The sequence below is a fragment of the Acinonyx jubatus genome, chromosome A3, assembly GCF_027475565.1.
Source record: "Acinonyx jubatus isolate Ajub_Pintada_27869175 chromosome A3, VMU_Ajub_asm_v1.0, whole genome shotgun sequence".
Classification (NCBI taxonomy): domain Eukaryota; kingdom Metazoa; phylum Chordata; class Mammalia; order Carnivora; family Felidae; genus Acinonyx; species Acinonyx jubatus.
Window position 1 is genome coordinate 133,317,718 of NC_069388.1, and position 23,128 is coordinate 133,340,845.

The following is a 23,128-nucleotide window of genomic DNA, read 5'->3' on the forward strand; positions in this document are numbered from 1 at the left end:
CAGTGTACAAACAATATTTTAATATATTACAACGTCTTACAATACATCAGATCAATACTCCAGAGCAGCACATATGAAGAAAAAATATATTTTTCCCCTAATAATGGAGACCTTCTATACACACTCAAGACAAAGCTTTAAAATCTTTAGGGCATGATTGGTCTTCCTCTAATCACAGCTGATTAAACAGTCTTTCAACCAGAGGGTAGCCTATGGGAGGAATTATTACCCGATAGAGTCTCATTGAGACTTCGCTTGTGTTAGTATCATGTTGTGTCTCTCCCAACACAGGGACTGGACTCCAGACCCCAGCAGAGAAGGAACAGGAGCCTGCATTTCAGATGATTCAGCTCATGATCTCACTCCCCTTTAACCTTAAAAGAAAATAGGCAACTTTCGCACCGTCTATCACTAAATGGCAGAGTTGATTCATACTTTTGAAACCAACATGCTATTACTATTGTCTGACCTTTCTAGGTTTCCTAAGACAAAACTCTACTCATATCACCACCATGTAAACATTAGCAACACTCAAAAGCACCACAAAACCTTTGTTCTTCACATTGAAATGGAGATGCCTCAGTTAAATTTACCATTTGTTTTTTTCCCCCTTTTTGTTCATTATTTTTTTCCAATTCCAGTTAACGTACAGCATCGTGTTATTTCAGGTGTACAATATAGTAATCGAGCGATTCTATACATTACTCAGTGCTCATCACGAGACGTGGACTCTTTTTTTTTTCAATAAAAAAGACTGTGTTTCACAAAACTGACACTCATATTTAAAACTGAAAATATAAAGCAAAAGGTTCTGTAGTTGAAATTTGAATTTTACTCAGTGTTAAATGTCCCAATTTCTCCCCCTTAAAAATGAACATTTAGATATTTTAAACATTGCCGATCCTAACGGTGCATAAGGAAGGGGAATAGTGATGTAAAAAACAGCCGGAAACTAGATGTAGGATACTTATTTCTCTGGTGCAGTTTTGTTTTGTTTTAGACTTCCTTTGGGGAATGAGTAATACAATTTCCTGCATTTTGAGTTTGATCGAATTTGAGAGAAATTCATTCCAACTCAGAGGATTTGGACTTTCAATTTAGATTTTGTTTCATGATTGAACACCTGCTGTCCAGCAGACAACGTCTTCGGTGCTTTCACATACGTGAACTTCGTTTGCTGAACTTACTCTTGTTGAATAATGTGAAGATCAGCAAAGTGTGGTCATGTTATGCAAAAAAAATCAAAAGTGTTTTATATACTGATTATATACACTAAGGTCATCATAGCTTAGTTACGGTCATAGCTTAGATATGTTCAAGGCCCATACAGGGAAAAAGCTTTCTAATTCATTTTTCTCTTAAAATATAAAACAAAAAAATGGAAAATGCAGGACAGCCCATCCTATTTTATTTTTTATTTATTTAAAAAGTTTTTTATTTTTTTTAACCCATCCTGTTTTAGATGGGACACAAATATATTTCTGTTGTACGATAGTGACTTCAAATTTGAAGTAGAAATATCTTTTCCGGGAAAAAAAAAAAAATCACAAACCAAACTTTCAAAATCACCGAGTCTGGAAAGTAGATTATGAAGCGAATCTCTGTGCGGCTGCTTCACAGACTCGGGCAGCGTTCAAACGCCACCTAGTGACCGACACCGGCATGGCAGTTGGGTTACAATTTCTCCAGGCTTGGGCAAAAAAAATGGTCCATGATTTTGCTTTTTTGAAACAATGATAGGAAATTATTGTTTTCCAGGCAATGAGATACTGTCTAAATTACATAAACAAACTGTGTGTGATATTTCCACAAGTAGAGAATCTTTTCCCCTGACCCAGTTTAAGTGATATTTTCCCAAAGAAGCTAAGAAAAGGAAGGCACGGGTTTTCTCCTCTTCGCCTAGATTTTTTTTTTTTTTGTGACCCAGATTATATCCTTGTTTCAAGTGATTCAGAGTTAGTTGAGAAATATTATATTGAGCCATGGCTTCATTTATGTAAAATCCAGGTACATTCTAGGCGTTTCCCTTCATTCTTTCCTACACAGCATCCCAGTGCCTTTTCCTAACAGATCAGACCAATCTAGTAGCCGTGATTTATCACAGATACAGGGACAACTGTCTATTCACATGCACTCATACGTTGGTGCAGGGAAGATCCCGGTGGCTTGGATAACAGGTGCGTACAGCAATCTGAACCCTGACCCCTTTGTCATGAAGTGTAAAGTGTGTATTTGTTTTGCTGAGACTCTTGGAAGAGAAAAGGGACTAGCAGAGAGAGCTAACATTCATGGAATAGTCAGCATGGGCCAGGGGCCGTGCAGAGCGTGGGCAGATGAACTATCTCCTTCTAGGCCCTTACTGAACACCCGTGAGATCATCATCTCCTGCTCTCTGAAAACATCTGTTGACTATTTCTAGACTCTGGGTTAAAAAGTCCAAGACCACGATGGTATGAAGGCAGAAAGGACAGAGTTACAGTGGGCAGACTAACCGGGGAAGGGATTCTGTCGTTGTTCTAGATGTGAAAATTGCCATCTCAACATTTAGCAAAAAAACAAAAAAAACAAAAAACCAAAACCAAAACAAAAAAACAAACAAACAAAAAGCCCCCAACTCTATCAAATGAAAGGTCTGACAAAAATAGCTTCAAAATTGGGAACACGGGAGTCGCAGAAAACACTGCTCAAAAAACTAAATCCTAAATAAGCTAATTAACTAAAGTTAAGGGTTTTGCATTATCTGTGGATTTTGATGATCCAGGATTTACCGTGGAGAATCAGGTAGCAGGTGCAACAGAAGATGGGATTGGGGGCCGTTGAGAAATGCAGCAGGAATTCCTGCTGAGCCCGGCCAGCACACCTCAGGTCCGAGCGAGCGTCCCCACGGGCGCGTTGAAGGCTGGGTCCGCTTCCGGACCTACCAGTCTAGCTTCAGGTCTGCCTTGCTCCACACATATTTGCCTCCTCGCTTTAGAAACATCTTTTCATCAAATCCACTGAATTTTATAGCTTCTTCTACGCCAACATCCAGGATGGACTTGGAAGGATCCTTCCGCCCGTTCCTACAATTCAGGAAGCGCATCTAGAAAATTCAAGACAGAAAGGGGATATGTTTGTATAACTGATTCCTTGAAACTCAGTGTTGGGGGGTTAATCCAGAATGATGTTTGACCCTGGAGCCATTTCAACAAATATTTAGCGACAGCTGTTGGCCAGACACTACACTGAGGATGCCGACCTCCTAGAACACTCTTTCTCTGCTCGAAGAGCTCACTTTAACCAACAGAAACACATTAGATCGACGAGCACATGATAAACCAAATTACATGCCTGCCACATGTCCCTCCATGGGTCGGGGGGGAGGTACCATTTAGAAATTGTAAGGTGGGGGGGGGACCTGGGTGGCTCAGTCGATTAAGCGTTCAGACTCTTGGTTTGAGCTTAGGTGATGATCTCATGGTTGAGCCCCTTTGGGCTCTATACTGGCAGCACAGAGCCTGCTTGGGATTCTTTCTCTCCTTCTCCTCTCTCCCTGTCCCTCCGCCACTCATGCTGTCTCTTTCTCAAAATAAAAGAACGAACTTAGAAAATTTTAGAAAGTGTTAACTGGAGAGAACGGTGTTATAAATGCACAGAAGCATGACACAGGCTGGCACGTAGGTGACACTACTGGAATGAGAACTGTTCACGCACAGATATACAGGTGTAAAGTTAATAAACCTTTCTGTTGAGAAAGGGAGAGAGTGGGACAAGACAGGAAATACCAAGGCGGGCAGGCACCAGACCGAAGAGTCTTACACGCCCTGTCAGGCGGGAATGAGGTCTTCACCCTTCTTAACCCCCACCATGTCACTAAGCACCTTACAGTAACATTTGATGATTCAGAATGTTCTCAAATTACCAAAAGCAAATTTGGGTTCCACTATGTTTGCGCCAACTGTGTGGAGGCCAGAGAGTTTGTAAAGGAGCATTGGTCAAAACCCCCTGCCTATCATGATACTCCCAAAACAGAGATAAATTCTGTTTGACTTTTCCTGTCTACCTTGAACCCTCTAACACTGGACATTAGCATCATTGCCTTTCTCCTTATGCCCCACAAAGAGAGTTTGTCCTACTGACAGACCATGAAATGGCTGTGAAGCATCATTGGGTAATTTGAAAATAATAAAATACCAAAAGTCAAAATGAGCATTTCTCATTTTGACAAGTTCCATGCATACGTTAAAACCATTGTTCTTGTTGGAGTTCATTTCTTTTTTTTAATGCTTTTTTAAATTTACTTTTGAGAGAGAGAGACAGAGACAGACGGACCAACAGAGTGTGAGCAGGGGAGGACAGAGAGAGAAGAAGGAGACACAGAACCAGAAGCAGGCTCCAGGGTCGGAGCTGTCGGCACAGAGCCCGACGCAGGACTCGAACTCATGAACCTCGAGGTCATGACCTGAGCTGAAGTTGGGTGCTCAACCGACTGAGCCACCCAGGCGCCCGTGGAGCTCGCTCATGTCTTAGAAACAGGTCTTTGAATGGACTTGTTTGTCCTGTACTAGAAATATTGGCAATGGTTTATGAATCTAGCCAAAAAAAAAATAAAGACGAAAGAAAAAAGTAATTTGTTTTTCAAATTTGAGAAGGGGAATATTTTCCTTCTTCTCTGGAAGGCAGAGCGGGTAGCAATCATGTCAATGACTTCTGGAGAGGAGCCGCAGGTAACCTCTTCTCACCAAAGCCAAGACTGATCAGGGGACAAGCTGGCAACATCAGAGGTATTAAAGGTGATATGAAGTGTGATAGGACCTTCCTCCAAAGTACCCTGGGTGCCCTGTTGCTGGAGAACCCCCAACCCAAGACAACAGGACACGCAGTGCCACTTTCTATGTGACACCCGAGGACCCATCGCCCCACGGGAGAAAGCCGGAGCCTTTACATTTTATAATTCATGAGAAATACTCACATACTCATCCAGAATAAGGTAGGAATCTTTCATCTGCAAAAGAGAAATTAAATACAAATTTAGTTTCAAGTATATTTTTCAGTATGTGCGCTCAACGGTCGGTCTTACAGGGTTTGCGTGTTTGTGTTTTATTGCTTCCGGAGTCTGCATTTCTTATACCACGTGAGTGTTTTTGGCTCTGCCCCTTACGCGGGGATCCATCAGTCAGCGCCCCTGTCCCTACTAACATACATCTCCAGGGGCATCTCTCACAGTTTTCAGCAGGCTGGATTCTCCGCCCCAGGCTGAAAGGGTCAAAGGACACTGTGAGAGCTTCTCCGAGGATGAAATCCCCAGGCTAATTTCCCCATTTTCTCAAGCTGTGGGAGAGCCTTGTTTTTTATTCAGTATTCCCAATGGCTATTTTTCCACCATGCATGGAATTTCCCCCATTTTCAATGGAATTAAGCTTTAAGGCTATGAACCTGGGAGTCTGCCTGCAGATTTTAATGTTACCTTCATTACCCGTAACTGGTTTTACCTTCTGTAGGTATATGAAAGGTGTCCCTATTCTCCTAGAGGAAGCTATACCTACCCACTCGAGGCTGCGTCCTTGGAACAGCTCCCACCGCGGGAACGGTGGGCGGACACAGAGTCCAAGGACAGGGGCGGGGGAAGGGAACCTGAAGGTCTTTCAGAGGCCCCACAGCTGGCAGGTGCAGGGCTGGTGGTGGGTTCCATCCCGAGGCTGCACCCTCCCATCCTCCTCACTGAGCCCTCTAAAGGAACAGTGTGTGGATCCCTTGAGCTAGCGAGGTCCCTGCTTGGAACCATCTCAAGATGTGACCATGTCTGCTCCATTATACCTTCTGGTTAGACTCGGGCACCAAGCAGGACACCTCTTTGTGGCGGTCTAAGAATCCTTCAAATTCTTCATCGCTGATGATGAATTGTTGTGCTTCTCTCAAGGCGTCTTCTCCAGAATTCTCCCCCTCGATGAGGAGGCACTGGAAGACCTGGAAGGCGAGGAGGGTGTTTGCTTAGCAGAGTGACCCCCCCATCCCCCCATGTTTACGCCCCAAACCTCACCTCCCCAGACCCAGCTTCGTGTCCTCTATGCAAGGAAGAGTCCTCCTACTAAAGAACATTCTAGAAAGACATCACTCTGGGTCCCTCAATGTCAGAAAGTCCAAACGGTCTGAAAATTTAAAACTGGTCGGGTTTATGTTTGAGCCAGTCTGACAATCTAACCTTTTCAGACCACCAACTAAGTGATGTTCACCGCAGGGAATGAGAGTATGAAGAAAATAGACAAATCATTTGCGATCCACCAAGAAATAAGTATTTCCGAAATGTTGTCTCTGCTGACTTCAAACATCCCTTATTAAGCCCTCTACACTACGTGGGGCTTTTTTCAGTAGATGTACAAGGATAGTTTCCAAAGCCATTAATAGTCTTTTAACATTCTTTTAAGTAAGTAAAGTGTGTGTGTGTGTGTGTGTGTGTGTGTGTGTGTGTGTGAATTATTATTCCATCATAAGGAATACCATCCTCTGAGAAGGAAAAAACTGTCCCAGGGGCCTGAGCAAGGTGGTAATAGGTGACAGCTGATCAAACACAGACCCAGCACAGAGCACAGGGCTATAGGGTTTTCATGTAAGGGAGGGGGGATTACGCACAGCATGTAATTAACATTTTAGCCAGCTTAGAATTAATTTTGAAGCGCCCTACACGTTGCCTTCCTTGCTCACTCTATTCCCACCCCCTTCTTCTCTGCTCCCTAGTCCTTAAACATCCGTCCCCGCGGACCCTGGTCACACGGTAGATTTACTATTTGCTTTCCTGGTTGTCTTGCTCTGTAGCCTGGGAGCTTCCTGGGAGGGGACACCTCTCATCTTTGTCCCCACGGCACCCATCCCCAGTCCAGGCACAGGGTGAGGAGAGAGAGGAGGTCAGAGGAGGTCTCCACACAGGTGGGAATCCCAAGCTGGCTTGAATAGCAGGTGCAGTAAAGACACGCAGGGACTTTGGCCGTGGTGACTTTGGTTCTGGAATCCACCAACTTCAGTGGGGCTTGAGAAGCAAAACAGGGGGAAGGGTGGTGGGATTAGATGGGGAAAGTCAGGTGCAGCCTGCTCTGTTGTCCCCAGAGCAAGCCTGAAGGTGATGGCAGACCCCCTGTGGAAGAACACTGAGGTTTCTTCCCTCCCACGCTCGTTCAGTGCTGGAGTACTGAGCACGGGGCCTCCCGTGGAGGACGCGGCCTCGGGGGTCCAGGCACCTGACCCAGGGGTGCTGCGTTTCATCAGTTTGCGGCCTGCAGACACCAGTGATCTGATGCCAAAACTGCTTTTCAAACAGACAGTAGCTAATCTGCTCCCTCCAGAAAACTCAGGATTTTGAAAAGGCGATTCTGGAGTGACTCAGCACGCAGAAGCCACAAGAGGAGTTACAAGATGGGAGGAAAGAAGCTATGGGATCAGGAAGCTACAAGGAGCTCCTGGCAAACCAAAGCCAGGTATGTATGTATGTATACACACACATACAGGGAGAGAGAGAGAAGCTAAAAAGAGAATAATGAGGAAGCCAGTAGCGGAACAGAGATAGGGACCAGGGAAAAGGAGAGTATCCGGCAGGTGGTTCTAGAAGGAAAGTCTAAGAGCTTTGAGCCTCGCCTCTGGTCCTTGTCCATCCCCCTTGCTGGACCACAGCCTTCGTTCCTGCCCCTGTCTCTCTTTCTTGGCTTTTCTCTTAATTCCTTCGGGGCATGGGACGCAGGTCCAAGAAGCTGCGTTTCAAACGGTTCCCTGAGTTGAGTCTGAGGAACAGCCAGGGGGAGGAAAGTTTAATTTGTCGTTGTCTGCAAGTGTCTGTCCATGGTGGGTGCTGTAATTACACCTTGAATTGGAACGTTAGACTTCTAGTAGCTGATGGAGGGATCGAAAGCACGAATCTCGGTGAATGAACTTTGCTGCAGCTTGGGGATGGTGTGGCCCCAATATCTACTAATAATTCAGTGAATAATATATTAACAGAATTTATGAAGAACGTATATCCATTTATGAATAAGCCAAGAGTTTTAAGAAGAAATCCAGTGTTACTATATTTAATAAATAAATACCGGTTAGGTGTTGGATGGATATATGCTTTATTTTTTTAATGTTTATTTTGAGAGAGAATGAGAGAGCGAGGGAGGGGCAAAGAGAGAGGGAGAGAGAGAATCCCAGGCAGGCTCCATGTGCGCGGGGCTCACGCTCATGGACCTTGAGATCATGACCTGAGCCGAAGTCCGACACTTAACCGACTGAGCCACCCAGGCGCCCCACCTATGGACATATTTTTTTAGAACACCTGCAAGCATTGACTATATCTTTTGACCTTTATCCTCCCAATATTCCAGAAGGGAATCGGTTCCAGTTTTTAGACGGGGGAATTGAGGCAAAGACAGCGTAAGCAGCCTAAAGTGTAACAGGGCTGGAAGAATGCATGAGGACCCGGTTTCCTGGCTGCCTCCTTCAGTCCGGAGTTCTCTCTAACCTTGACATTTCGGGTTTCATTGACACAAGCGTCTCCCAAACATTTTCTGAGTTACGCTCGGCAGAAGCGACACGGGACACGGTACTTACTTTCCAGCGGACCGGGTTCAGGGCTTTAATCTGCTCCCTCATATCCTCATCCACGTTGAATCGATTAATGACAGAATTTATTTTGAAGGCCACTCTATAATCTCTACACCATGTCCTCAGTTTTTGAAGATTCTCCACGTGGTTCTTCTTTCCTTGGCCACGACCAATGAGGACGTTGACTTGTTCATCAAAGCTGTCACAGGAGATGGCAAGGATGTCCAAATATTCACCTGAAGGAAAACGGGCATCTTTAAGCTTTTCCATTCAAGGACCAAACCTGTTAGGCCATTTATAGGTTTTTATGATAAAACGTGTCTTGTTTGTATCTAATTTTTCATTTTTTTTCAACTTTATTTTATTTGGGACACCAGCGTGGCTCAGTCAGGTAAACCTCTGACTCCTGATTTCAGCTCAGGTCATGATCTCACGGGTTATGAGTTTGAGCCCTGCAATGGGCTCCGTGCTGACAGTGTGGAACCTACTTGGGATTCTCTCTCTCCCTCTCTCTCTCTCTTTCTGCCTCTTCCCCCACTTGCTCTCTCTGTCTCTCAAAATGAATTAAAAAACGTTTAAAAAGTAAAGTTTATTTTATTTATTTTGAGAGAGAGAGAATGTGTGAATAGGGAAGTAGCAGGGAGAGAGGGAGAGAGAGAGAAACCCCAGCAGGCTATGCACTGTCAGTGCAGAGCCTGATGTGGGACTTGATCCCACGAACCGTGAGATCATGACCTGAGCCTGAAATCAAGAGTCAGATGCTAAAGCTGAACTTAAACTTACACTGAGCCACCCAGGTGCCCGAAGCCCAGACATTTTCTACCACCCACTCATTCTCTGGCCACATCTTCACAGTGGACTAGGTTTGAGCTTTCCTCATTATTAGGACTTTGCAGAATTGGTTGCAAAGTTGATTCTTAAAACGACTCCCTAATTATAGAAACTAGGGGTTCCAAAACTCTGTAAGCAACTATTGTCTGGTTTTCTAATCAGGGAGCAATTTGAAGTACGATGTGGGGGCTAATACGTTATCCACACGTACGCCCTCCGCCTCTCAATACAAACCAGGAACTGATGTGATTGGCCGTCCTGAACTCTGAACCATGAGTTGTGATCTATTAATTAATGTAGCTCCATCGTAGGATAACTAATCTTTAGTTTCTCCAAGGACAAGCACTTGTCTTTTACTTCTTTTGGAGGCTCAAAGTATCTAGCACAAACTGGAACCAGAGTGGGCAACTGACCATTATTTAAAACAACTCAAAATGGGGCATCGGGGTGGCTCAGTCGCTTAAGCACCTGGCTCTGGGTTTCGGCTCAGGTCATGATGTCATGGTTGGTGGGTTCAAGCCCTGTGTTGGGCTCTGTGCTGTCAGTGTGGAGCCTGCTTGGGATTATCCCTCTCTCTCTGCCCCTCTCCCCTCTCATGCTGTCTTTATCTCTCTCAAAATAAATAAACTTAAAAAAAAAATAAAGCGACTCAAAATGTTCTAAAAATTGGTCTCAGGTAAATTCCCAATGGCTTACGATATTGAAGAAAGGAATGAACTGAAAGAGTGGTCTCTAACCCAAACAAAATCAAAGTTCCAAACTAGAATAGAGACCTGTCAGTTATGTTATATTAGTTGATTTCCAAGTCAGCTGAGCATCTCTGTCCATTGGTTTATTCTGTCGTTTCTCCAGCTTCTGCTCTATGATCATGATGTCCCCTCCTCCTGCTCTCGGATTTTCTTGTCGGAGCCCTTGTGAAGAGAGAGTTAGCAACGCAGACCTGTGTGCTCAGTCCTTGTAAGTCTCCAGGAAAGCCTGGAACCTTGATGGAGTCTTGGCCGATCCCTGCATATATGGATGCCAGCACGTTCTCTGGGTCTCCCTTTGATGATGTATGTATGTCTAGGGCATGTTCTATCAGCTTGTCAAGAGTTGTTGGGATCGTTATGCAAGATTCATGACGTACCTGGTTTCCTTGCTGGGAGTCCTGAGTTTCAGTTGCCGTGGGTGATTGCCCAACAGTGCGAGCCTAAGTGACCAGCCCTGCATAAAAGTCTCAGGCCCTAAGACTCCAATGAGCCTTCCTCGGCAAAAACTTTCCAAACACGTCCCTGAAGTGCTCGGCTAGAGAGAAAGCACGTCTTGTTCGCCCTGGAGGGGAAGGACCCGGGAGCCTGCGTCTGGCCTCTCTGGACCCCAGGGGTGCACATCTTCTGCTGTTTCCGAGCTGTGTCCTTGGCTCTCAGGAACCTTAGCTGCGGCGATAAGTGGCCGCTGAGTCTCGCGAGCGCTCCCAGAAAACTACCAGACTCAGCAGCTCCCTCTGTCCACTCAAGATCACAGACTTACCCTTGGTCCTTTAAACCAGAGGTGGAAAATTGAGGCTTACAGACCACCCGGTGAGACACAAACGCTGCCATGGCTGGTCCTCGTGGCATCTCAAAATATTTCAAATTTCCGTGCAAATATTGAATTGGGAGATTTCACAGAGCATGTGGATTTCTGAAGTATCTTTAAGAGTTTCGGGACGTGGTGACACGTACCCCAAACCCCGTGTAGGACAAACGCCCGTGGAAGCCCGTGGCCAGCTGGCGGTCAGCTCGTCCACCATGAACAGGACTTGGTGCTTCCCATCCTTCACAGCCTCGCGCTCTCTTACTGCTCCCCGCGGCTGGAGTGGGCTTTTCTCATGTGTTTCCAGCTCCACTAACTCACCCTGCCTCTCCCACACAGGCATCTGGGCTTCTGACCCTGGAGTGCAGCGAGCCCGCGGGGCCTGCTCCCCGTACCATGATGGCGCCCACATAGAGCCAGTGTTGGAGGGAGGACGTTACGCAGGGACACTGCCGGTAAGCCCGACCGATCATCCTCTGCTCACACGGTTCCCTAAGCCTCTGTTACCTCTCTGAATCTGGTTCCCAAAGTTTCCTTTGATGCTTCTGACCCTGATTCACTAAGCGGCTCCCTTCACAGTCTTCCTGGATTCGCCTTTCCCGGACACTTGCGAATCTTGTCTTCCTGCTTACCTTCATCCCATGGGCTACACCACCCACATCCACCACCCCCTCCCTCCCACCACACCCGTGTCTTCACCATCTCTGGAGGGGTATTTGGTCAGAGGCTTTCTGTGAGCAGCCTCAACAGAGAATAAATGCGGCCACGTTTTCGGTGGCGGCCAAGCTCGCATCGCTCGTCCAAAGGGAGGACGGAACACTGTGCTCTAAGAGTTAGGTAATTGTCTCCTGAAATGATAATAGTAATAACAGCTAATATTTTCCGGGGCTCTCTAAGTTCCAGCCCCTGCTCTAGGGATGTTACATCTATGGAAACTCAGCTGTGAGGGACCTCCAGGGTCTTAGGATCCATGGTTCGCCATCCCGGCTGCAGAGCAGAGCCCCTCGGAGCCCTTCAGGTTGGTCTGTCCACACGCCATGACGTTCTGACATAACCAGTCTGGGGTTCAGTCCCCCACGCAGATAGTCGATTTAAATGTCTTCAGCAGCCGCATATGTAGCCAAAGGAGGGGAAGACAGTTTTGGCCCAAATGCTTCATCGATGAGACTAACAGAATGACAGTTCCTTCGAGATTTAACAATTGAGCATTAGCAGCAAGCCATAAGGGTTTATTCTGCAGAATGGTGTCACTGTCCCCTGCTAGTGGCTAAGCTAAAGCCGCAGGCGCCGATACCTGCTCACTTGGGACGCACAGAAGAGTTGCGGTTGCTAATATTTTCTGTTATCTGTCTTGCCATGCTTGTTTATGTGGAGCCCTGCGGCATGAAAACCTCTAACTGTGTGCCAGCCTTGTAAAGATATTAGAGTTTGGTTTCTCCTCCCTGCCCAACCCCCCCCCCCGCCCCCCAGCCTAAGGCCCCGGGATGGAAGGACCCAGAACCAACACTCGCAGCGGCCACGACTCCCGCGTGACGCCAGGCAGCTCACCGTAAGTCCTGAACCAGCGCTCCCGGATCAGGCTCCCGTTGCTGACGATGCTCACGCTGGGCAGCCTTAGCTCCTCCTTGCAGAACCTCACCAGCTGGCCCAGGTACTCGCCCCGGTCATGAATGAATGGCTCTCCCCCCGAAAAGTTGATCTTCTCCATCCCTGTGAGAGGCCCGACGTGAATCTTTTATTCCCCGCCCCCCACTGCAAAACACCCCTTGTTGCTTTAACCGCAAAAGGGCTGTTTTCTCAAGGTAACAAAAACAAAATGATTATCTCCCCCCTCACCCCCAAGCCTGGCTCCCCGTGCTTCCCACGGCGGGGAGGGACTCACACACACACAAGCCGGGGCCTACCCCTTGGCCCCTGCTTGAACACGGATGCATCTTACTAGGGAATCAGTTACACGGGTGAGAGACTCTCTTAGGAGGCAAAGGGGATGCTGAGTCAACACAGGGATATGCGAAAACCTCCACCATCCCATCCAGAATGGTCTTTCTTGGCACCTTCTCAGGCCTAGACGGCCCCGCACGCTGCCCTGGGGGGTCCCTTCCCTCTCTGCCTGCTGGATGCCTGTGGTTCCAAAATTCCTGCCCTTTCCTCTCTCAACGTACTCCCTTAGTTTGGAAAAGGCTTTCGAAAAACAATATGCAAACTATAGGACTTATGTTTCAAACGACACCTGTGATCAGTTGTTTGACCAGGTATATTATTCTGGGTGAAATCACTTTGCCCTCGGGATTTTAAGGGCATTACTCGTTGTCTTCTAGGTTTTCATACTATTGTTCAGAAGCCTGATAATACTTTGATTCGTAATCCTTTCGAAGGACATGATTTTGTTTTTTTCCCTTCCAGAAGCTTTCTTTCCAATGTCCCCAAATTTCAAGGTGATGTGCCTTAGTGAGATCTGTCTCTATTCACTGTTCTGGCCACTTGGCAGGTCCTGGATGGAAAAATACAGCTCCTTTGGGAATGGGAAGTTTCTCCTATTTTGTCGGTAACTCCCACCTCTTCTCGAACCTGCTTTTCTCCCTGGAGGTTCTGGTCTGTTGGTGCTCCGCTTGTAACCACCGCGCCCTCGGGCTGTGTCTCTGGAGTCCCATTTTCTCAGGACCTTATCTTTTTAATCTTTCTATCAAAATTCTAATTTTGGAAATCCCAGTGTCCACTCTCCAGACTCTCCCATATCCTGACTGTTTTCTCAGCATTGTGTTACTTCTTATGCATAATAATTTTCCTCTCATCTCTCTGGGATGATCAGTTACAGATTTTTTTTTTTTTTTTGACGTTTTCCTCTATTCTCTTTGCTGATTTGTTTTGGCATCTGCCTTTTACTTTGGGGTTTCTATTTGCCCCTTCTAATTTGAGTGAAGCATAAAAGAGCGGAATGGAATTTCTGTGATTCAGGAAGAAACCACGCAGATGGAGGGTTTCGGTACAGAGTGACAGAGCGAGAAATGGACTTATTCACTGGATAATGCCCCACATGCCGGTAGCCTTGGTGTTTCCTCTGGGCCATTTTGTTCTCCTGGAGAAGGACTCTTAATCTCCTGCTATGCCTGACCACCTGGCTGCCTGTACCCTGGAAAGTACCAGCAGGCAGGTTCTCAAACCCCGGCCTTCAGGGAGGGCTCTCCTCCAGGCCCCACCTGGGGTCCCTGAGCACAGCCTTGGTGGTCCAGATCCCTCAGAAAAGAAGCTGCCTGTCATCTGCAGGACTTGAAGAGGGACCTCGTCTGACTGTGGTGGGGAGAGCCGTGGAAGGGCCTTTGGCCTATTTCCTCCCTCCTGCCTCACCCCCTGCTTGTGGATCAACGCTGTGCTTCTGCGTGGTAACATGCTTCCCGTCTTTGAAATGTCCTACATCCCATGCAGCAGGCTGGTGAGCCTCTTACAGCCACTGCCCTACAGACACATGCTGAAGGCGTCCAAGAGCCATAAACCATTTAGGACAACAACCTGTGGATTTCCTTGTGGGCTTATGCCCCTTCTTTCAATGATGCTGTTGGAACTTTAGTGGCATGAAGGAAAGATTGGAAGGACGTTCAGTAGAAAGTCCAGAAGGTCTAAATACATTTAGAATTTCTGCAGCGATATTGTCATAGTGGAGTTCATTTCAATTCAGTTCAGTTCAACTCGGTTGACTGTGTCTCTACCAGATGCTCTGTTCCACTGGCAATATCCGAGCGGGACGTTTCCAGAATGAACCCTTAATCGGTAAGCAACTAGCTCCACTAAGTGAAGTTTGAAACGCACACTTCATGGGACTCTAAGGGTGCTGATAGCTCAGGCAGCGGACAGCCTGCTCGGATTAGAGACAGAAGCCACCACGCTTCAGAGCATGCGAAGGAAAGGGCACAGGGTGATAGGCTGCTGAAACAGAAGCATGTGTGGGCATCAGAGGTCAAAGGAGCAAGCATGAGACCAGTAAGAGCAGCAAACAGACCGAGTCATTGGAATGAAATAATTAGAAGCACCAAATAAACTAACGGAGAAGGCTGGGGATCTTATTAAGGGCCAAACAGCACAATCTGCCATAAAATTCCCTAAGAATTTTATTTGTTAACATCCATTCAACAAACTTGGTCCCTACAAAGTATGGAATACCGTGCCTGGCCATTTCATTTGTGCAAACTCACTGTAGCCCAGCTTTTAAAATGCTGTCCGGATCCGGTTTTGAGGTCCTGGCTGAAGGCCGGTCATCCTTAAATTCATCCTTAAACTCATTCAGCAAGGAAGGAATCATTACCCTGGTTTTTATCATTTATTTATTGTTTAAAGTTTATTTTTGAGAGAGAGCGAGCGAGCCTGTGCGCACACACGCGAGTCGGGGAGGGGAGGGGCAGGGAGAGGGAGCGAGGGAGTCCCAAGCAGGCTCCGCACTGTGAGTGCAGAGCCCGATGGGGGGCTCAAACTCACCAAAAGCAAGATCATGACCTGAGCTGAAATCAAGAGTTGGCTGCTTAACCAACTGGGCCGCCCAGGCGCCCCATCCTGGTTTTTAGTTGCAGGGTTGAAGCCCAGAAAGGTTCACGAATTATTCACGAATACAAGGCTAGGGAAAAAAAAAAAAATGCTGAGATGGATGTCCAAGCTCCAAAGCCTTCCATTTTGTCAGCGGGGCGGCCCTTCACCCCCGCTTGCCCAAGCTAGTCCCGCCTGATGGCAGACCAGATGTCACCTGTTATTCTTTTCAACACCGCCTTTCACGCTCCGGTGGGCCTACGACTGGACAGTGATAAGTTCTATCCCCTCACTGCTGAGGGCTAGGAGCCTGGCTGTGTGGCGGTGGTTATATTTAATAAAAACATCATTATTCCCTAAAGTGTGGTTAAATAGGGTCAGACAAACTAGAGAGCGTGAGACAGTGTGTTGGCCAGTGGCGTGGCCCTTGATGAGTTTGAGGGTAAGGCGTAGAGGGGATGAAAGGAAGAGAGAGCTGAGGGAACGGGACGTGGATGCGTAGTTAAGATCTTAGATGAGGAACAATGACTTCACAATGGTCTTAACATACAAGGAGTGATCCTATTACAGCCCAGATCACTACTGACCCCCAGAGTGGCTACCTTCTATTCCGTGTTCTCTGTGTAAAAGCGAGAGGAGTCAGTAATATTCTGGAGAAGCGTCCTCAGCCGGAGCAGTACATTTTAATTGCAAATATAATTTGCATTTAGATTTAAATTTTTAATCACCACCAAAGTAGATTTTTCCTATGTTAGCCAGAAATCTCACCTACAGGGCACATAACCTATACTACACCTTAATCATTTTAAGTAATTTTGGTTTTATTTACTTAAAACTGAGAGGTCACCATATAAGGGTTTTAATTATAACTAAAGTAGTTTAGGCCCTGTTAAGAAACATCTGAGCATTTGCTTATCTGTGCCTCGTAGCTACTTTTTGAGGTTGGCGTATGAGTTACCTTTACACACATTTTAAAGATTAGTTAACTTACATTCAGAAAAGTTAAATGTCTTGGCAAGTCACATAAGTGCTTCAGCAAGAGCTCAAGTCCTGCCTTGTGAGTCAAGAGTCTGAGCTCTTTCCAGGATGCCAGACCTCCCTTCATTTGCTCATGTCTCCAAAAACATTTATTACCCCTCTATTACATTCTAGATATTCTCCTAGGCACAAAAATACACAGAATGCTAACATTCAGCCTTGGAACTCAAACCCTTTGGGGACCCAGATATTAAAAATAAAACAGCCTGGGGTGCCTGGGTGGCTCAGCCGGTTAAGCGTCTGACTTCAGCCCAGGTCATGGTCTCATGGTTTGTGAGTTCAAGCCCCGTGTCAGGCTCTGTGCTGACAGCGTGGAGCCTGGAGCCCGCTTCGGATTCTGTGTCTCCCTCTCTCTCTGCCTCTCCCCAGCTCATGCTCTGTCTCTCTCTCAAAAATAAATATTAAAAAATTAAAACAATGGAACAAAACATAACTTAAAAAGTTGCTATAGTACACGTTCGTAGCAGGCGCTGTGGGATCACAAATAGGGAGACAGGGCATTCCAGAAAGAGAGGATAGCATGATCACAGTCCTGATTTATGCAGGTGGTGAGGGGGAATGAGTATAACATGATGTGTCTGGAGCATTGATGTGCACTGAGGGCATCGGGGTGAAGGATGTCGAGGTCCCTGTGGGGGCAGCAGAGACGATTATAAGAATCGCAGCAATCCAGCTGAGAAATGGGGAGACCCTGAGCCAGACCCCACGGGAACAGTGAGGTGGGACTCCACTTGGCTGAACGGCTGTGGATGGTTGAGCAAACACCACGGGCAACAAAAGAAATCAGATCATTCCATTACGTAAAGTACAAAATCAGACAGAAGCCATCTGTCTGTTAGAAGACCAACTCGGGGTTACCCTTGTGGGGGGCGGGGCAGTGATGGAAGGGAGACGTTTCTGGGCACTGGGACGCTGTCTGAGCTCTGTTTATCTGGGCGTGGTTATTTTGTGCGGTTCACTCAACTATGCCCTCAGGACGGGCGCGACTTTGTGTATGTGTGTTATACTTCTATAAAAAAGCAAAACAAAAAGACAACACAACAGTTAAGCAAGTTGAGAAAAAGTTGGCAAGGTTGCTGAAGTTGCCAGCTTCCCAGGAGCTCCGGGAAAGACAGGAAGACCAGGTGAGAAGAAGAACGGATGTGGAGGGGAAGATGCTGTCTCGGAATCACATACATGCCGAGCCTTCTCTGAGATGCTTCCACTAGCGTGGAGAAGCTCAGTAAGCAAGTCTTGAGATCAAAATCATTGTCCTATTTGTACTGCAAACAGTTTCTTTACAGTTTCACGGGAGAGGGGCGCCTGGGTTGGTCAGTCGGTTAAGCGCCCGACTTCGGCTCAGGTCATGTACTCACGGTTCGTGAGTTCGAGCCCTGCATCGGGCTCTGTGCTGACAGCTCGGAGCCTGGAGCCCGCTTCAGATTCTGTGTCTCCCTCTCTCTCTGCCGCTCCCCCACTTGCACTCTGTCTCTCCCTGTCTCTCAAAAATAAACAAATGTGAAAAAACAAATTTAAAGTTTCATGGGAGGAACACATACCTAATCCAAAGTAAGAGACTGGAACATTGTAGTTCCCAGATCAGAGTTTTTGTCTTTGTTTTCAACTTTCCTCATTAATTCTTTCTGGAAACCCCCCCACTGCATTGGTGCTTTGGACAAACTCAGAAAGTAGAACGGTCCCAACCTGCTTCTTGGCAAACGGGGGGGGGGGGGGGGGGGGCGGGGGCACTGGGAGCCCGGCAGGTGCAGGGACCTCTGCTCACCCGGAGGTTTGCAGTCCCTCTGGGCTGCGCCAGCCGACTGGTTCCGAAGGCCCAGGCATCCCCCCCAAATTCACCCCAATTCTCCCTCGCGGGACGGACGCTCTGCAGGCCCTCTGCCACCTGTGCGCATCCCCAAGCCCGTGGCCGCGCCCTGACTTCCTCCCGGGACCGGGGGCTCACCGGCTTCCTGCAGCAGCCGCAGCCCTCGCTTGGCCTCGTCCAGGGGCAGCACGAAGGACGTCTTGGCCGTGTGGAAGCAGAAGCCACACTTGTAGTTGCACCGGCGGGTGAAATGGTAGTTGACGCTGGTGGGGGTGGTGGGCTGGTCCGGGCCCTGCCCGCCGTCCCCTCTGCTCTCTTGTGGTTCTCCCCGGCCCGGCTGCGGTGGCCGGGCGCTCTGGCTCCCTGGCAGCCAGAGTGCGGCCCTGAGCCAGAGGACCCAGGGGACCAGGCTGCTCCAGAGGGAGCGCAGGGGCTTCCTGAAAGCGCTCAGCAGCTTTCCAGCAAAAGCCACGGGCACCAGCATCCACATGGTGGCCAGGCTCCCTGAGGCTGTCCTGCTGCCTGGAGACAGGGCTTATATGTGCCAGGAGCAACCTGTCACATGGGTTGGACGGACACACTTCTGACTGACTCTCTCGGCTGAGCTCAAGTTTCGATTTTCCTGTTCGTGAAAATGAAAGTTGGGACGGGGCCAAGGCTGAAGGCTGGGGATCGGGGCCAGCATCCGCCCGGCCCGGCCTCACCTTTCACCTGTCTTGGGGGCCGGCACGGGCCTTCTCACTGGCTACAGACCAGGACCTCGCTCGCTGTCCGTCTGGCCCTCCGTCCAGCAGGGAGCCGCAGCCCGGACAGAGATGCCGCGGCTCTCTGGGCGGCACGTTCCTCACACATGACGCTTCCTGCCGCCGCCCCCAGCGAGAGTCTGGTGTGAAAGCCACAGAATGAATGGCACGGGTGGCCCTTGCAGGGCGAGGACAGGACCCGTGGGCCTCGGCGCCCCTTGCAGACCGTGGTCCAAATGCACAGGCACATAATAACACCCATCTTCCAGCTACCTTTAGCTGTCCATCTCCACCTTCTGTATTTTCCCAGCGTTGAAACTCAGACACTTACACTCTCCTGCATTTTATTGATTGATCGATTGATTGATTGATTGATTTAAAGTTTTTCTATTTTTAGTAATCTCTGCAGCCAACATCAGCCTCGAACCCACGACCCCAAGATCAAGAGGTGCTCGCTCCTCGGACCGAGCCAGCCAGGCACACCATTTCTATTTTACTTTTTTTTTTTTTTTAAATATCTACTTATTTTTGTGAGAGAGAGAGTGGGGGGAGGAGCAGAGAGAGAGGGAGACACAGAACCCGAGGCAGGCTCCAAGCTCTGAGCTGTCAGCACAGAGCCCGACGTGGGGCTTGAACTTGCCAACTGTGAGGTCATGACTTGAGCCCAAACCACACGCTTAACCAACTGAGCCACCCGGGCACCCCATTTCTATTCTACATTCAAAAGACCATAGGAAAATCAGAAGCTTTGCTAAGGTGCTTGTTCATTGTCAAGAATTACAGCAGTTTCTTCCTGATTTTCAGTTGCCTAGAGAGCATTGTCGAATTTTGTGCTGAACCTTTTTTTTGCTTTAGCTGTCTTTAATCAGGATTGTCTTAAAAATTCTTTTTAACGTTTACTTTTGAGGCAGAGAGAGACAGAGCATGAACGGGGGAGGGTCAGAGAGAGGGAGACACAGAATCGGAAGCAGGCTCCAAGCTGTCATCACAGACCCTGACACAGGGCTCGAACTCAGGGACTGTGGTTCGAGCAGGTGGTCTTAAGTTTTCCTGAAGCTCATGGAATGTTGGGACAGTCCTGGTAGGTAAGCTTCTGGAGCCACAAACCGAGCTCGTCACGTACTGGCTATGGGGCTTTGGTAAGTTACTTTATTTCTCTGGATCTCCGTTACCTCATCTGTAGGTCCAGATAGCTCACGCAGCTTTTTTTGTGTGTGAAGACTGAAAGCTCTCATTTCTGTGGATCACAAACTGGGACGGTGTGTGGAAAGTGGCACGTGTTCACTTGGGGCTGGCTATTGCTATCCTGGCGGTGTTGTGTTCTAAATAGAAACAAAGATGACTTTCACTTTACTTGGAAAGAAAACTGAAAGCAAATGCAGCAAAATAGCAAGCCTGTGTGTAATGATTTCTGGTTACACACTAATGGATATAACGCAAGTGCTTGAAATCTTAGCCCAAAGCATTGTAAAATCTCACTGTCGTATGGCTCAATCAGGAAATACTTTTTTTCCCCCCTGGATCACATGTGTTTGAAGAAATGAAAACCAAATTGGTTTACATTTCAAATTGAGTATCAGGTAAGGCACAGAGGGTGACCATGTAGGCTTTTCAAACCAGACCTTTTAAGGTCTGAATCCTAATTCGGCCAAGAGTGTTTCATTTGGCGTACATTTCTTCATCTGCCTGATCTTGTTAACACATCTGGAAATATGGATGTTAATGTCACACTCACACAGGGCATTTTAAGGACTAAAATGTATATTCAGCACCGAGAGTAGTGCTTGCGTGATAAATTAACCATATCTAGCATACCATATAGCATTGTGCACCAGGCCCCAGCCTACACTTTGCATGCACTTACTTATTTTACAGCTGGAGAAGCTCACACCACGCAGGGAGTGTTTGAACTGGGATGTAACACCTGGAAACCTGCTCACTGATAATTATCAGAACGTTAGTTTAGTTTTTCCTAAATCTGTTCTAAGCAGGCCAGTTTCTTTTATGCATTCATTTGTCCCTCCCTTCCTTCCTTCCTTCCTTCCTTCCTTCCTTCCTTCCTCCAGGCATTCTCTCTTTCCTTCCTTTCTTCTTTGCTTCAACAAGTGTTTATTGAGAGCCTCCTACTTTTCAGAGAAAAACTTGGTAAATGTGAATAAAATACAAATCAGATAAATAAGCCCAAGTTTTTCCAGCAGAGAACTCACAAAAGTCAAGTCCTTATGGTATTCCTTGAACATATGTCCTATTCCTTCCAACCTGTCTTTTCCCACCCATTTAAGAGTAAGGTTCAGGAGCGGTAGACTTTCTTATTCAAAGTCAGGGCCTGCACAAGCCAGGGAGGGATTTCTTCCTCCAACTGCTCAAGATGAGGGTGGGCTGGGGGAAGCACAAGGCAGCCCCGTTTTGGCTCTCTAGTGGGAGTCGGCCATCTCTAAAGGCATCCACACGCAACTGGAAAACAGTCAAATGTCATCGTCATTTTTCTGTAGCCAGGGACTTTTTTTCCTAAACACCTGAACATCTGTAACATACTCCATGCTCCCTGATGTGTACCGTTTCCTGCAGGGATGTCCCAACAGCGGCTGCAACACATCAGCCGAACGTAGAATCCGTTCAGTTATTTGCAGACATCCTAACATCTCTGTGGTAAGTCTTTTTCTCACGCATACCATACGTCAGGACTACCCATCAACTACTATGCATCCCATACATCAAAAGGTACACAATTTATAAATGCACGGCACGATGACTCTCTGGTAGACTGAACACATGTATGTAATGAGCATCTTGATCAAGAAATAGAACTTTGCCAAGAAGCCTCCAAGACCTTCCCTCAGGCCCTGAACCCTACCTCTGCCCCAAAGATAACCCTGTCCTGTTTTCTAGAAACCGTACTCTAGGTTTGCCGCTGTTAAAGTTCATGTGGATGGAATCACAACATGCCCGCTTTCTGTCAGGACTTTCTCACTCAATGCTGTTTGTAGACTTATCCATGTTGCTGTGTTTAGCAGTAGATTGTTCATTTTCCTAGCTAGCATTTATTGATTCTATTGTTTGAATATACCACAATTCATTTAATTATTATTTAAAAAAATTTTTTTTAACGTTTATTTATTTTTGAGACAGAGAGAGAGCATGAACGGGGGAGGGGTAGAGAGAGAGGGATTCACAGAATCGGAAGCAGGCTCCAGGCCCTGAGCCATCAGCCCAGAGCCCGACGCGGGGCTCGAACTTACAGGCCACAAGATTGTGACCTGAGCTGAAGTCGGACGCTTAACCGACTGAGCCACCCAGGCGCCCCTTATTTTATTATGATGAACATTTGGAATATTTTGCTATCACACCATGAATATTCTTGTATATGCCTTTTGGTCAACATATACATGTGCGTTTATGTTGGGTATATACCCAGGAATGGACTCATTGCCTCATGTGGTGTATGTGTGCTCCCCTTGAGCACATATCTGCAAAGAACTTTCCAGAGCGCTTGAACCAGTTTACATTCCCATCTTCCTTCTCTTTGGGCACTTTCACTGTAAGATTTTTGTTTTGTCTGGTTTAATTTGGCCACCCAGTGGATATGTAATGGTAGCTCTTTTTAGTTTCCAGTTCTCTGATGACTAGTGATATTAAGCACCTTTATATATGTGTATCAGCCATCTCTTTTGTAAAGTGCCTGTTTGCGTCCCTTGCCCACTTTTGTATTGGACTTCCTGCATTCCACCCTCCCCTCCCCCCACAGTGGACTTTCTGTATTTTTAGTACAGATTTTTAGAAATTCATTGTTTATCATGAACTTTCTTGGTTACACACATTGGTTACACATATCTTTAACTCTTTAGCTTTCTTGTTCACTCATTTACTAGTTGAAACTTAACTGATTTAATTTTATTAATTTGCAGAGCTGTGGTTTCGTGTATCCGTGTGAGTATTTAAGGAAATGAAATGGACTATTAAAGTGCTTCAAAATAAGATATTGTTCCTTGAAATTTTTACTTAGCTGTCTTGTGTGTGGGTATCGGCTAAAAGGATTCATATGACTCAGGAGCAGGTTACACTCCCTGTTAGGGTTTATTCCAGGGAAGGGAAGCAG

At 47.0% G+C, this 23,128-nt stretch overlaps 1 protein-coding gene across 2 annotated transcripts; it reads right to left on the minus strand.

The window, feature by feature from the left end:
* RSAD2 (radical S-adenosyl methionine domain containing 2) lies at positions 1-18,877 on the minus strand. Of its 2 annotated transcripts, XM_027077808.2 has the most exons (6): positions 18,428-18,870; positions 12,484-12,645; positions 8,557-8,786; positions 5,797-5,946; positions 4,952-4,984; positions 1-3,082 (listed from the first exon to the last, which is right to left on the minus strand). In XM_027077808.2, exons 1-6 carry the CDS (start codon positions 18,777-18,779, stop codon positions 2,918-2,920), a joined length of 1,092 nt encoding a protein of 363 aa, XP_026933609.1. In that variant the 5' UTR covers positions 18,780-18,870; the 3' UTR covers positions 1-2,917. The 2 variants fall into 2 exon arrangements, with proteins under 2 accessions (XP_026933609.1, XP_026933610.1); XM_027077809.2 differs by lacking the exon at positions 12,484-12,645 and having other exon boundaries at positions 18,428-18,877.
* Between the last annotated feature and the right edge of the window lie 4,251 nt (positions 18,878-23,128).